At 41.9% G+C, this 14,193-nt stretch overlaps 1 protein-coding gene across 2 annotated transcripts in view; it reads right to left on the bottom strand.

The window, feature by feature from the left end:
* Positions 1 to 9,036, bottom strand: part of NT5DC1 (5'-nucleotidase domain containing 1) — a 144,820-nt gene extending 135,784 nt beyond the window's left edge. Inside the window, exons 1-3 of one of the 2 annotated variants that reach the window (XM_003827561.5) lie at positions 8,773 to 9,036; positions 3,431 to 3,522; positions 1,333 to 1,404 (exon numbers count right to left, since the gene is read on the bottom strand). In XM_003827561.5, the coding sequence (XP_003827609.1) occupies positions 1,333 to 1,404; positions 3,431 to 3,522; positions 8,773 to 8,865 (257 nt within the window). In that variant the 5' untranslated portion in view covers positions 8,866 to 9,036. The remainder of the gene's footprint in view (positions 1 to 1,332; positions 1,405 to 3,430; positions 3,523 to 8,772) is intronic. The other variant, XM_063605433.1, reaches the window with a different exon arrangement.
* Positions 9,037 to 14,193: the final 5,157 nt, after the last annotated feature.

Genomic DNA, 14,193 nt, shown 5'->3' with positions numbered 1-14,193 from the left:
AGAAAAGCAAATGGGGGAAAATCACAAATGGGCTCCTTTTTATAAAGGGGTTAACATTTTAGAAAGCTATATGTAAAGATCAAAGAATCCTGAATGGGAAATATGATCAGAGAAGGAATCTACTACATTGGTTGAAAGAAAGCATCAAGGAGGTATGCTAATAAATTCAGGAGAAACTAAAGGTTAGCCAGGACTTGGATGGAGAGAGAGAGACCTTGTAGGAGGGGTACTGGGACAGGGACAGACAGATAGAACAAAGAGAGAAAGAAACAAAATTGTAGAAAGCTTTTCATTCTTTTAACTGTGGTTGAAGATAGCCAAGAACACTGTGAGAATCTGACAGAAGAGTTAAAGGTCATAGACAAAGCTGCGTTTACACATACCCTATCTCTCAATGCCTGAGAAATAAACATGGAAACAAACTACAAAATACCAAAGGTGGGGCTACACCTGCTCTAGTTAGATGCACCTTAGGGGAAGGTCGGGGGAAAGTGTGAAGGGAGTTTGCATCATGCAAAAAGAATGATGCATCAAAAGAGAGTACATATTAGGGGTCTGGGAGTTCTCTCCTTTGATTCTGATCCTGTTTGTGTATGTAATAAATGGTATAGCTTCATAGCCATGTTGACTTGCCTGTACTATTAGTACTGGAGAAAAAACAGATGCTCCCTCCCTGGTGCCCTGTGAGAGACAGAGCAGTGACAGCAGCTGCTTCTGGACTGCTTATCATACCCTTAGCAACCGTTGAGAGGCTGGGCCCACTCAGAGAGGAGAGAAGTAAAGAAAGTCAGCCTGGAGTGTGGGAGGAGGAAGAGGTTGATGAGACTTGGAACAGTCCAGAAAAACTTCCAAAAGGAGCTAGGACACAACATGATCCCTGCATGACGGGGCCAAATTTGGATAAATGAAGAAAGAGAGGGTGGTGGGTATAGACCACCAACCCCTACCCAATATCCATTCTTTCTTCCTTAACAAAAAGAATCCCAATTTTATTTTAGGCAGCCACACAGTCAGCTAAAACAGTAAAATTCCTGGGCTCTTTTGCCAGAAGGGGTGGTCAATGAGACGTAGCAGGTTATAAACTTTCTATTGTATGTCCTACAAATATTTCTAATGATGTAAACTTAAAGGAACTAGACCTTTAAATCTAATGCTCACAAATTCATATTTAAATGGCTTAAACAATTCATGCAAAGACATGTAGACAGACAATCTGTCATCTGATTAATTAAAATAATCATATTTAACCCATACTGTAAGGGTCATATGCCACTCAGTAATAAAGTGTCTCAGAGAAGGTAAAGTTTTGACTTCACAACTAAGTTTTATTACCTGAGAACAGTGCCATTATTTGCAAGTTTAAGGAAGTTCCCATCTTCTAGATCCAATGCCAAACCTTTGCAACTGAAATAGGAAAGTTTGATTATTAATCAATTCATATATTTAGCTAACCTAAGAAATAACAACCTATATTTTCCAAACATCATAATGCTAAAAAGGGATTCTGCCACCCAGGGGAATGATATGTTAATCACACAATTAAGAATATCTAAGAACTGTAAAATTAAATATCTATCACTGAGCAGGTATAAAAGGAAAATTGTTATATAGGTAAACAAGGACAGCATATTTAGTTTGTAAAATCTTTAGGCTTTTCAAAAGATAAATCTAAAACTCAAAAGAGAAAAAAAGAACCTGAACATCATCCCATGACTTTGTTAAAATGTACAAATGTTTTCCACTAAATAAAACACACATACACACACACACACATTTATATTCTACAAGTTAAGCACTTAGCCAGTCTTTCCTACACTCTAGAATTCATCTCAATTTAGGTCAGGTTACAAGAACTTGCCATCTGGACAAGGCATATCATTGAAAACCACTATGGCCAGGCGCGGTGGCTCATGCCTGTAATCCCAGCACTTTGGGAGGCCGAGACGGGCGGATCACGAGGTCAGGAGATCGAGACCATCCTGGCTAACACGGTGAAACCCCATCTCTATTAAAAATACAAAAAATTAGCCGGGCGTAGTGGCAGGCGCCTGTAGTCCCAGCTACTCAGGAGGCTGAGGCAGGAGAATGGCGTGAACCCGGGAGGCAGAGCTTGCAGTGAGCCGAGATCGCGCCACTGCACTCCAGCCTGGGTGACAGAGCCAGACTCTGTCTCAAAAATAAAATAAAATAAAATAAAAAGAAAACCACTAAAAGAAAGTCAAATACTGTTTTAGCTCCTTTACTGTAAAAGACTTGTGGGATTTGGGGAGAAAGGTGAGTACAGATTCATTATTATGAATAATAAAAGCAAAGTGGTATAATGGCTACCAAATACCAAGGGAATTAAACAAAAAATGATAGGGTACTTTAGAAGGATTATTTACTTTTGTTCAGGGTAAAATTTCCAGAGTCAGTAATTTCATATAGTAACATGTTACTGTTTCTTCCTTTTACAAAAATTTTACATCAAAAAAGACTAACAAAATATCAAAAGAATGCATACTAGATCAACATAATGTAGGCATTTTTCATGTGGTTTAGTATTGTTATTGATTTTATTTATTTATATTTTTTGGAGACAGGATCTCACTCTGTAGCCCAGGCTGGAATGCAGTGGCATGATCAGCGGCTCACAGCAGCCTGGACCTCCTGGGTTCAGGCAATCCTCCCACCTTAGTCTCTCCAGTAGCTGGAAATACAAGCACGTGCCACCTCACCTGGCTAATTATTTTTTATTTTTTGCAGAGTTGGGGTTTCGTCACGTTGCCCAGGCTGGTCTCCAACTCCTACACTCAAGCAATCTGCCCACCTCAGCCTCCCAAAGTGCTGGGATTACAGAATTGCCACCACGCCTGCCTGGCCTGATTTTAAAGTGAACAATTTAAAGTGGCTTAGGATATTTGTTTGTTTTGTTATCTAAACGAGGAAGACAAACGAAGCTTTGGGAAGTTGAGAGTCCTAACCCAGGAAGGGAATTCCCAGTAAGAGTCTTAGGAATGTCGAACTAAATGACAGAAAACCAATTGTCCTAATTCAGACTTACTCAAAACGTGATGATTCCTCCTTTTCTCTTATAGTTCTTAAAAGATAGTAAACCAAACCTTTTTCTTAAAGATGTAAATTTTAGAAACAGTTCTTACTAACCTCTGAAACTATTATGACAAACTTAAACTATATGAAAATATCCAAATTAGTCACATAAGCTCTTAGCTTATTTTCACATTTAATTAGGCAAGTCTAAACTTGTTTAAAGTAGAAAACACTTTAATTCATTAAATACAAAACTTTTAATATAGAAGGCATTTGTCCTTTGACTCAATCTCACATTTCACATTCCATCTTCTTAGAAGAGAAAGCATTATAGTTTTATCAGTAACAATTAGAACCACAGGAAATGTACAGACTTAAAAAAAAAAAAAAAAGAACTTACCAGAAATCCCAATCCTCTGGGGTCACATTGAGCAATTCCTTATTGTACCCTTTCTCCTTAACTAGGAACTGGGCAAAGCTATTATAAATGAGCTGCAAATAAGGGGAAGAAAAACAGATTAAATATAACACCCACTATTCATTCTTAATGTCACAGACCTAAAACCCTAATGGAATTGCTGATGGGGGCAGGTAGGAGGAAGGAAATATCTGTAATTGTGAAGTTCCGCAGTATAATTCTCCTTCACAAGCAATTTATCATCCCCTGCATGCCCCAGGTAGCTGTCCCATTCAAAATTATACTGTCAGCATACAATTATACAACCAAAGACAATTATTAACCCTACTCCTGAATTCTAATGGGTTGGAGATCATAATTTAAGACTTGACAAAGCTTTTTAAATTTATTTAATACATCACTAAGATGATAAAGATGATGACCACTCTATCCATCCATCCTTGGTCCATTCTGGCCAGAAAGGCCCCATGTCAGGGAAATACATATGGGGACCAGGAAGGTGATCTAAACAAGTCATGATGCCTCTATCAGATACAGGTAATTACTCTTGTTTCTCCACACACACATACACAAAAACCATTAAAAAAAAAAAATCTAAAGACAAAGGACAAAGAAAGCCTCTGGAAGCAAGTACAATAATTATAATAATAAATACTCTGTTGACTGCTGACAGATCTTATTTCTCAACAACAAAAAATGCTAGGTTTTTGAGTAAAATATCTGGTTTTTAAGTGCTGGCTAACTTTAAAAGAACTGTACATACCAAACAAAAAGTGCACAAAAGGTAGATGGTCCAACCTTATTCTACCTCGAAGTGTTCTTTGGCCAGTGTTGGGTACACTTGAGCCTGAGCAGAACAGTGGTCTGAGTCAACCTGCACAGTGTCCAAAAGGACACACTGAACAATCTGACCCTTCTTCTACAGATATTAACCCACAACAGGTTTCGATAACATGTCATACTTTTAGGGAGAAGAGGGAGGCAGAGGAGCGGGGGAAATCTCTCCTGGGTAGTGAGGTTTACACTGATACTTAGATGCAGCAGTTCGCTGGGTGAATGCAGAGGGAATGGGGGGCAACTCAGGTTCAGAAACTGAGGGGCCTGCACACAGCTGGAGTAGGGGTGTCGGGGTCTGAGTGTCAGGATATGAGCATGGAGAAAGCAAAGGCTCCTTGTGAAATGTCAAATCGAGTTGCTCCCTGTCATAAAGCTAATTAAAATCACTACACATGTACTTCCATCCAGTGCAACGTGACCTTATCCAGGTCAACTGTTAATTGAACCACATTATGTTAACACTATATATCAACAGTTCTTAACCCTGGTGGTGATTCAGAACCATAGGTGACACTTCTTAAAACTACCCAGAGCTTCCAAGCATACAGGGTAGAGAGGGCCCTCTCTGAAGCACAGAGAACACTGAAAATCACTGACCTGCATGTTTTACAGATTTTTATTCAATCATTAAAAGGAAAAAAGCAACAAAAAATACACTGAGTCACCCTGTGGTACAAAGTACTATGGACAATAAAAAGTCCACATCACGATCCTGCTTATAAGAAACCAGTGCTGCAGGGCTAACAGATGTAAAATGCTTAGAGCAGAGCCTGGCACACCAGCAAATCCAATTTAAGTATTTGCTATTATTATGTTGTATGCTGCTAAAAACAAAACAAAACAAAACAAAAAAACAGAAAACAAAAACACTGCCCTGACAGGTAGCGCTTGCCCATCTCCACGGTGTAAATATTCCCACCATGGCCTGTTTCAAGTCACCAACAGCAGTTTACCTGCTTGCACAATTCCTGAATAGTTAACAATTGGCTTTCACAAGCCCCTAAGAGCCAGCTATTGTACACCTTAGATTTGCCTCTCGTTGAGGCACTTTTGAGTTTCTCCAGTTATTCAAGTGATTAGTCTAAGATATGGGCATGTAATTCTAAAACACTTGAATTCTCCTGGAAGAAAGGAGCCCTTTCCATCAGAGATGCCAACAGGGACAGCAACAGCTGTGTTCCTTACCTTGTGGAGGAGATTTTTGTGTAACAGGAGAGAAGGGGGCCAATGGACAAGGAAAAGAAGCAGAGAAAAGCAGTGTGAAGAAAAGCAGGGGCATCTGTACTCTGAAACCCCTGGTCTAGGCAGAAGGCTTCTTGCAGTTTGTCCTTAGAGTACGCTGAGTCTCTCTAGAAGCCTTCATGGCACAGGGCTCTCCATGACATTCCTCCCCCAGCCTTAGCTGTCACCACCTCACAGTCTCTCAGGAGTAATAATAATACATGTTCTACAGCGGTTGCCAATTGGTACCCTGTGGTCCATATGCAGCCTACAAATTATGTTTGGTTCCCACTTAAGGTTGCCAGATAAAATTTAAAAATGCCTAGGTAAATGTGACTTTCAAATAAAAAACAAATAATTTTTTTTTAGTATAAGCATGCAATATTTGGGACCCCACTCTCCCACTCACACATCTACGTTAACTGACTGGTATCAGACTTCTGAGTCTGCAACCTTAGAGAGGAGAAATCACTTGTCATCCTCTCTTCTAGAATGCCTTTCCTGAGGCCTCAAGTGAGGGGGACACACTCAGTTCTGTGTTTGCACAACTCTGTGCAGTTGTTAAATGCCTACAAAACTGAAAGGAGACGCACTCACAGCTCTCCATGATGCAGCCCCCACTGACTTCTCCACCATCTTCTCCTGCAACTTGCCACCTTTTGCTTGCACCCAGCAGTTCCCGGTGCTGTTGCTCACCTCGAGGTTCTGGCCTTTACTCTAACTCCTCTGGGTGAAGCACTCCTCTCCACCTCCTCACCTGCCAGCTCCCGGCCTTTCCTCTGTGTTTTCGGGCACCATACAGACAGCAAGGTGGGAAGAAGCAGAAATCCACAGCCGGACTACCTCGCTTAGTTGCCCTGGATACACTTTCCTTCTGTGCCCCGTTGCTTGATGCTCTCTTAACAGTGACTAAATCACTGTTAAGTGATTAAACAGTGACTAAATCACTGTTAAGTGATTAAACAGTGGTGATAATATCTACCTCACAGGGACGTTGTAAGGATTAAATCCATTCATATAAGCAGCATGCTTATTAGAATCATGGCTGTATCATATTCTGTTATTAAAATACCTATTATTTATTCAGTCTAATTATTGAGCCCAGTATGTGCCCAGCACTAAGCTCGGCACACAGAACACACAAGAAACTGTCACAGATACTGATGGAGTCATCACGCTGGGCTCTAGGGGAAGTCCAACAAGTAAACAGGAAGTGTTAATATCATGCGGCATGTGCTATGAGGAATGAAGGGTTTTCTGGAAAACTGAAGGTGGGCTTAGAATGGAAGGGCAAACTTTAAGGGCCAAAAAGACTTCCTAAGGGGAACGATGTTTAAGATGAGGCCTGATGGGATGAAGAGCTTCTGTGCAGAGCAAAGAGGCCCTCCAGGCACTGTTGGCAGCGTGAAGCAAGACCCAGGTCATACTACCCACCACAAGGGACCAAGACTAACTCTTCAGCATTTTTGCCTACTGTGTAAGGCTGCCTGGAGGCCTGCGTGTTCATCTCTGTATCCTCAGCTCTAGCATGGTGCTCAGCACACTGTGGGACTTAAAATAAAAAAGATTTCCACACCAAACATGATCCGAAACTCAATAGGTTACTGTTTTCAAGCTTTAAACATCACTTATTCTCCAGGTTTGCAGTAAAAAAACCTCTTGTCTTTGAGAATCTTATATTCTGAAATTTTATGATCACCTATGGACAACACTAGCTCTAACATGACAGTGGTTTAACAATATTACCTCCAAATGAAGGTAAATAAAGAGGAGACACACAAAACTGTGAACCAGGAAGGATTCGAAAGACACAGAGGGAAGGAAAACATGTATCAAAGACCTAGGGGAAGCAGTGGCCAAAGAATCAAGCAGTAAAAAAGCCTTCTTAATTCTCAATGTGACTAAGGAAACCAGACCTGTAAGGTAAGAAAGCAGGAAAGTATAACAGCAGAAAAAGGACATTTAAAAAAAAATTTAGCATCTGGGCATAGAAAACACACAAGAAATTCGGGCAGCCCCTCTTTTTTGACCTTTAACGTGTACCTGAACTGGCGGGTGCAGGAACTGGCGGGTGCCCATAATGAGGCACAGCCCTGGCTGATGTCTGCACCAGTGATCTAGAGTTCTACCCATAAACTGTGAGGTTTCCAAATGGTTTGGGTGGTAACCATAAAAGCAAACACTTGTCTTTGCCAAGGTACTATTCTAAGCATTATACATCTCTTACTCATTTAATCCTTGCAACAATCTTGTGAGGTAAATCCAATTATTAGCTCCATTTTACAGATGGGGAAACTGAGAAGCAGCACAAGTTAAGTAACTTCCTCGAAGTCACAGAGCTAGTAACAGTGGAGCTGGTGTCCTAAGCTAGGCAGTCTGGCTGAGGAGTCCTCGCTTTCACCACTGTACTCATAACCAGCTCTTTTTCTGTCTGGATGCTTAGATCTTGGACTAAAAAAATCTGGTAACTTTTCAAAATTAGTTTCCTTGGGAATTGGGAAACCAAAGGAATAGTGGAGGGAGGGCAATTAATTTGAGTGTACAGGTCTGGAAGCATGCATACTCCATGTCCCCCTCCCTCAGGGCACAGTGAGGACCCAAACTTTGCAGACTGTTGGTAGGACTGGAATGTATTCAAAGTGCACGGAGCACGTAGTCGATGCGCAATAAATATTTATTTTCTTCTCTTGATAGAAGGTAAAACTAGGGCTAAGATCTTAATGACTTTTCAACTAGTGTTCCTTTCAATACACTACACTATATACTACGCATCTCTCCCAGATTGCAGTTTAAACACTGATGGGTGGTTGATCGTGCAAACAGAAAAATGCAGCCAAAAAAAATGCAAGTACCAAATCAAGTGGCTGTGTCCACAATCAGCTGGTGTCCAGAAAGACATGCAGAGAAAGTTCCACGACGTGAGATCTTCAAGGACAGCCCCAGTCCCCCTGACCCCGCCCCTCCTCGGCCCTAGAAATCACCGATTCCCCAGCCCAGTCTTGCGCAGTTTGCCCCTCCTTCGTTCTTCCCTACCCCTCTCAACGTTAGCTAATGGCTGAGGTAAATGTGCCGGTCCCCACGGCACCGGCGCGGAGCGGAGGCTGCACACTTCCGCCCCTTCTCGCCGCTGGAGGCCGCGCTCTGCGGCAAGACTCGGCCGCCGCAGGCCCCCGGCAGCGTCCGCCGTTGCCCAAACCTGGAGGAAACTCAAGCCCCAGCCGCCATGGAGGTTGAGCGCAGTGCGCCCCGGAGCCCGCGCCACTCACCGGGGCGCTCTCGGGCAGGTTGTAGCGACACAGAGTGTGGTCCAGGTCGAATCCGACCACGTCGCAGGCGGCCAGGGAGAAGTGCTGAGCCATGGCTGCGCGGGGAGCACCAGGGAGCGCCTCGGCCGCGAACGGTGCAAGGAGCTGGCTGGCGGGACGCTGCGGGACAGGACCGGGCCGGACGCGGCGGGGCGGGGCTGCGGCTGCCAGGGCAGACGGCGCGGCAGCCTCTCCCGCCTCCCGCGCCCTCGAGCACCGCCCCTCGATACGCTTAGCCCCCGCCCCTCGCGCGGCGGGCGTCCTGCGCCGCCCGGAGTCAGGTAGTCAGCTCGCGTCCTCCTGGTACCCCAATGCCGGCGACTCCTGATCTGTTCCGCAAGCCTAGGAGCCCAGAAGGCAGTAGGGGTCCAGGAGCGGTGCCGCTGCTGCACAACTGAGACCTGTAGGCACGTAGCCTTTCCCGAGGGCTACCACAAAATTAACCGGGACACTCCATCGCCTCAGGGCGCCTCGGAAACCAGGAGATCATGAGGTTAGACCTGACCTTTTACCCCTGTGTGAGGAATAGTAAGATCATAGAAAAAATTCATCCGCTAATATCCCTCTGACCCAGTTAGCCTACAATTTGGAAGGTCTTTTCACCCACGTGATCTTTGATAGTGGTTTAAACCAAAAACTTTATATTCCTTGGTTTCCTAAGTGGTTAAGTGGAAGACAGACCTTTCACCATTTCATACCCTGGAGTGCGTTAGAAAATAAATGTATCAGACATCGTGAAGAACCATTTTGCAAGATGATACTGGTTATGGAAACCAATATTGGTTATTACTTGATAATCCTATTTTGTTATTGTAATGAATTTTTCTATGAAAGGGCATCAGAAACTTCATAGAAATATATAGAGCATACTACAAAAAAAAAACTTTTGCAAACCGGGTTTAAGGTTTATAGAGCACAAAATGTTTTGAGTGACATTTGCTTAATTCTCTCAAGAACTGTATAACTACTACCATTTTAGATGCAGAGAAAGTTAATCCATTACATACAATGTATGCCTTAGGGCATTTAATTCTCTTCCTGATTTCCGGATGTGAAGGACTAGCACTTTGAGATCTTTATTACATAGTACCTCATTTTAAAAAGAAAATACAAATCTATTATGTTTATACTGCTTCAGTTTTCAATTTAAAGGAACAATGTGTCTAATGGGACAAATCAATAGTCGTGACATAATGAAAATATAATTGATTGAGAACTGCATTTAACCCTTTCAAATACTAATCCTTCTGAGGCTAATAGACCAATCAGAGGATTAATTTAGTGCAATGGATAGTGCAATTGAGTAGGAGGACACTTATACCTAGTAGACCCATTTGAATAATATTGATAACTTGTTCCATTATAACACTTAAAAGCCCCAAACAAATCTCTCTGGAATAGGAAAAGTAAAGAATCTTCAAGAAGATTAAGCTGTTCACTGATGAGTCCAACAACCATGTTTTCAATGTCTGTGAACCAAAAGAGAAAAGGCTGGATTGTTGGAGAGGCTGGAAAAAGCTTGTTGGCCCTGGAGCATTGACCTTGGCATTCTTCTCCGCACCTTGCAATAGAATGCTACCAAAGTCAAACTTCCAGGTGCATGCCACATTGAAGGGCACATGTTTCCTTGGGGAATATCTTGTTTCATGTGGGAGTAGGTGCTTTAGGTACTTTAGGGACTTCCCTTAGTAATACAAATGTACTAGTACATTCATTGTAAGAGGGAAGAGTATAAAAGGATTGTTTTTTGTTGACTTAGCAAAAACTTCTCCTTACAAAACCTCTTGAGTGTGCTGAATTGTGAACAGGAAATTGACTGGGGGTAAGGCGAGAGAGGGAACCAGGGCACTCTTAAAGAGAAAAAGACCCCTGGGTCGATAATCAAGTGGTCCTGGGACTGGATCTGGCTATTACATGCACATCAACAATCTTATGTACTTGCTGATTAACAAATTATATATATTCTGCATGTTTACACAAACAGTTCTTGTGCTAGAGAGTCCACATCATTTAAACTCTGTGGGAGAATTTTGCAAATGATCCAATCCTAGAGGCTTGTACTCTTTCTTGAGCCCCACTCACCTTTCCTTTGTACCTCAAACCTCAGTCTGACTCTTCCAAAAATATAGGGAATGGTTCCCTGCTCTTCTCCCATTCCCTACATAACCCTGAGTTTAAATACAAACACTCAGTTTAGTTGTTTCATAAGGCTTATTTTTGGATAAAGATATTTCATTTTCCCTGCACATTAAACTTTTATCACACTTACTGATAAAATGCCACAGCTCTTGTATTATCAACTACAAGTTCAGTCTTCTACTCAGATACCAATTAATTTCTGTTTCTTTGAGTATCATGGACTGAATTTTGTCCCCCACTCATTCATGTGTTGAAGACCTAACCCACAATGTGTTTATATTTGACATAGGGCCTTTAAGGAAGTAATTAATGTTAAATAAGGCCATAAGGGTGGAGCCCTAATCCAACAGGATTAGCATTCTTGTAAGAAGAGGAAGGGGCACCAGAGTTTTCAAGCACACAAGAAAGGCCATGTGAGGAGCCACAAAACCAGGGCTGTCTGCCTGGCGTCGTGGCACACACCTGTAATCCCAGCACTTTGGGATGCCAAAGTAGGCAGATCGCTTGAGGTAAGGAGTGCAAGACCAGCTTGGGCAACATAGCGAGACCCATCTCTAGGAAAAATACAAAAATTAGCAGGGTGTGGTGGCAGGCACCTATAGTCCTAGCTATTCTAGGGGCTGGGGTGGGAGGATCGCTTGAACCTGGGAGGCAGAGGTTGCAGTGGGCTGGAATCAGGCCATCGCACTCCAGCCTGGGTGACAGAGTGAGACCCTGTCTTTAAAAAAAAAAAAAAAAAAAAAAAAAGCTGTCTGTAAGCCAAGGAGAGTGGCTTCACCAGAAACCAACCCTGACAGCGCCTTGATCTTGGACTTTGAGCCTCCAGAACTGTGAGAAAATAATTTTTTGTTGTCTAAGCCACCCATTGTGTGGTATTCTGTTAAGGCACGCTGAGCCAACTAAGGCAGTTAATAAGGATAATTGACTCAAATCAGTGTTGTGTTAAATGTAGGAAATATTTGCCATTTGAAAGGTCTGTAAAGGACATGAACTTGGGTTTATGTTATTTGTTGACTTCTTGAAGTTGGGTACTTTTGCTTATGTGTAACATTAATACCATGCTGTGAAGTTTTAGAGTTTTTTTGTTTTTAGTATTTCATGTACTGTTTTTTCTTATACTTATGAGTTATGTAATAATTTAGAAATATTCAGAAACAGGAAGTTATATTACAGCTGATTTTCTAGAATTAAATTTCATTATTACAATTGATCTGCTTTTAATTGAGGTGGTACTATAATTTAGCAATTTTAACCTTAGGTGTGACTTGTGATTAGCTAGCTTAAGCTTTAGACTCTATAATATCTCAATAACTGATCTTTTGTGAATTTATAATACTGTATTTTAACATCTATATTGTAAATATGATTTGCCATACATTTTGGGGAAGGAGGGAAATGGCCTGTTTCTTTTTTCATTAGTTTAAAATATGCTTTTCTAAATATTCCTAATTAAACATTGTATGTTCAACTTTTTGTATAACCTAAGCCAATCTACATATCTTCTGTGGCACATATAATTTCTTTAAGGGGTAAGAAAAAAGTTCATTTACTAAATTGGAAAAAAATAGGAAAAATATGAATTTCTAAAAATAAAACTCTATGGCACTTAAATATTAGACATTTAGCTACATAGAACCAAATACTTATTTGTAATATTATGCTGAGGCCTTTAGATGGCAGTAGTCCTGCATGAGGAATATTTTTTATTTTTTTTTAGTAATCTTAAAATCTTTACATTTCTTAATAAAAAATACTTCATTTTCTACTCTCTTGATTTTCTACTCTGTTCTTACCACAAGAAGAAGAAGTCTACTTAGAAATTTCACTGTGGTTTTTTGGTGTGTGAATTTATTTTTGATGATGGAGAGGGAGGACGTAATGGGACAAAGTCCTTTTGTGTCCGTAGTTGGTTCCTTCCAGGGGGTTCTTGGTCTCACTGACTTTAAGAATGAAGCCATGGACCTTTGTGGTGAGTGTTACAGCTCTTAAAGGTGGCATGGACCCAAAGAGTGAGCAGAAGCAAGATTTATTGTGAAGAGCGAAAGAACAAAGCTTCCACAGCATGGAAGAGGACCTGAATGGGTTGCCGCTGCTGGCTGGAGTGGACAGCTTTTATTCCCTTATTTGTCCCTGCACACGTCCTGCTGATTGGTCCATTTTACAGAGCGCTGATTGGTCCATTTTATAGAGTGCTGATTGGTCCATTTTACAGAGTGCTGATTGGTGCATTTACAATCCTTTAGCTAGACACAGAGTGCTTATTGGTGCATTTTTGCAGAGTGCTGATTGGCACATTTACAATCCTTTAGGTAGACACAGAGTGCTGATTGGTGCGTTTTTACAGAGTGCTGATTGGCGTGTTTACAGTCTTTTAGCCAGACACAGAGCGCTGATTGGTGTGTTTTTACAGAGTGCTGATTAGTGCATTTACAATCCTTTCGTTAGACACAGAGTATTGATTGGTACATTTACAATCCTTTAGCTAGACACAAAAAATCCCCACTCGACCCACAGAGTACAGCTGGCTTCACCTCTCAATCTCTCCTCTAAACAGGACACCCCAACTGCTGTTGGGAATTGGGCGATGACCGTTCTAGCTACTTCCTGTGGGATAGGGGCAAAGAAGGGGCCCTACAGTTGTACTGTCCTCTAGAGGGGAACTCTTTAGGCCAGTCAAAGGGCCAGTGGGTTTCTCCAGGGGTCCTCGGTAGAAGTTGTTAGTTGAGCTCATTTGTGGTTCCATTTGTAAGACCATCTGTAGCTTGATGGCCGTGATCCTAGAGGAAACAAATTTGACAAGGAGGTTAAAAATAAAGGGCCTGAAGGCGAGTAATGGCAAGATGGCTGTCATGGGACCTAGAAAGGGGAGAAGTCATGTCACCCAATTCCAGAGGTTGGTATAAGAGTTTGAAAGGCATTGTCTGATATCAGAAGCCTTTTCCTATAAATGCTGGGCGGCATCTCATACTGTCCCTGACTGGTTAGTGTAAAAGCAACACTCTTCCCCTAAGAAGCTGCAAAGTCTTCCTTTCTCAGCAGTGAAGAGGTCTAGGCCTTGGCAGTTTTGGAGAGTCACTGCTGCCAAAGAGTCTATTTGGGATTGTAGTTACTATCCTTACTGGATAGATTTTGTTATTTCTTGCAAACTGTTTGAGAAATCCTTTGAGAGTGTGTGGTAGTAGGATCATGAAGTAGATAAACCTGCTATTCTGCTTCCTGTAGCAGTGGCCATTTCTAACCCTA

The sequence above is a fragment of the Pan paniscus genome, chromosome 5 (genome assembly GCF_029289425.2).
Source record: "Pan paniscus chromosome 5, NHGRI_mPanPan1-v2.0_pri, whole genome shotgun sequence".
Taxonomy (NCBI): Eukaryota; Metazoa; Chordata; class Mammalia; order Primates; family Hominidae; genus Pan; species Pan paniscus.
Note: the sequence above shows the minus strand (reverse complement) of the source record. Positions and strands in the feature narration are given on the sequence as shown.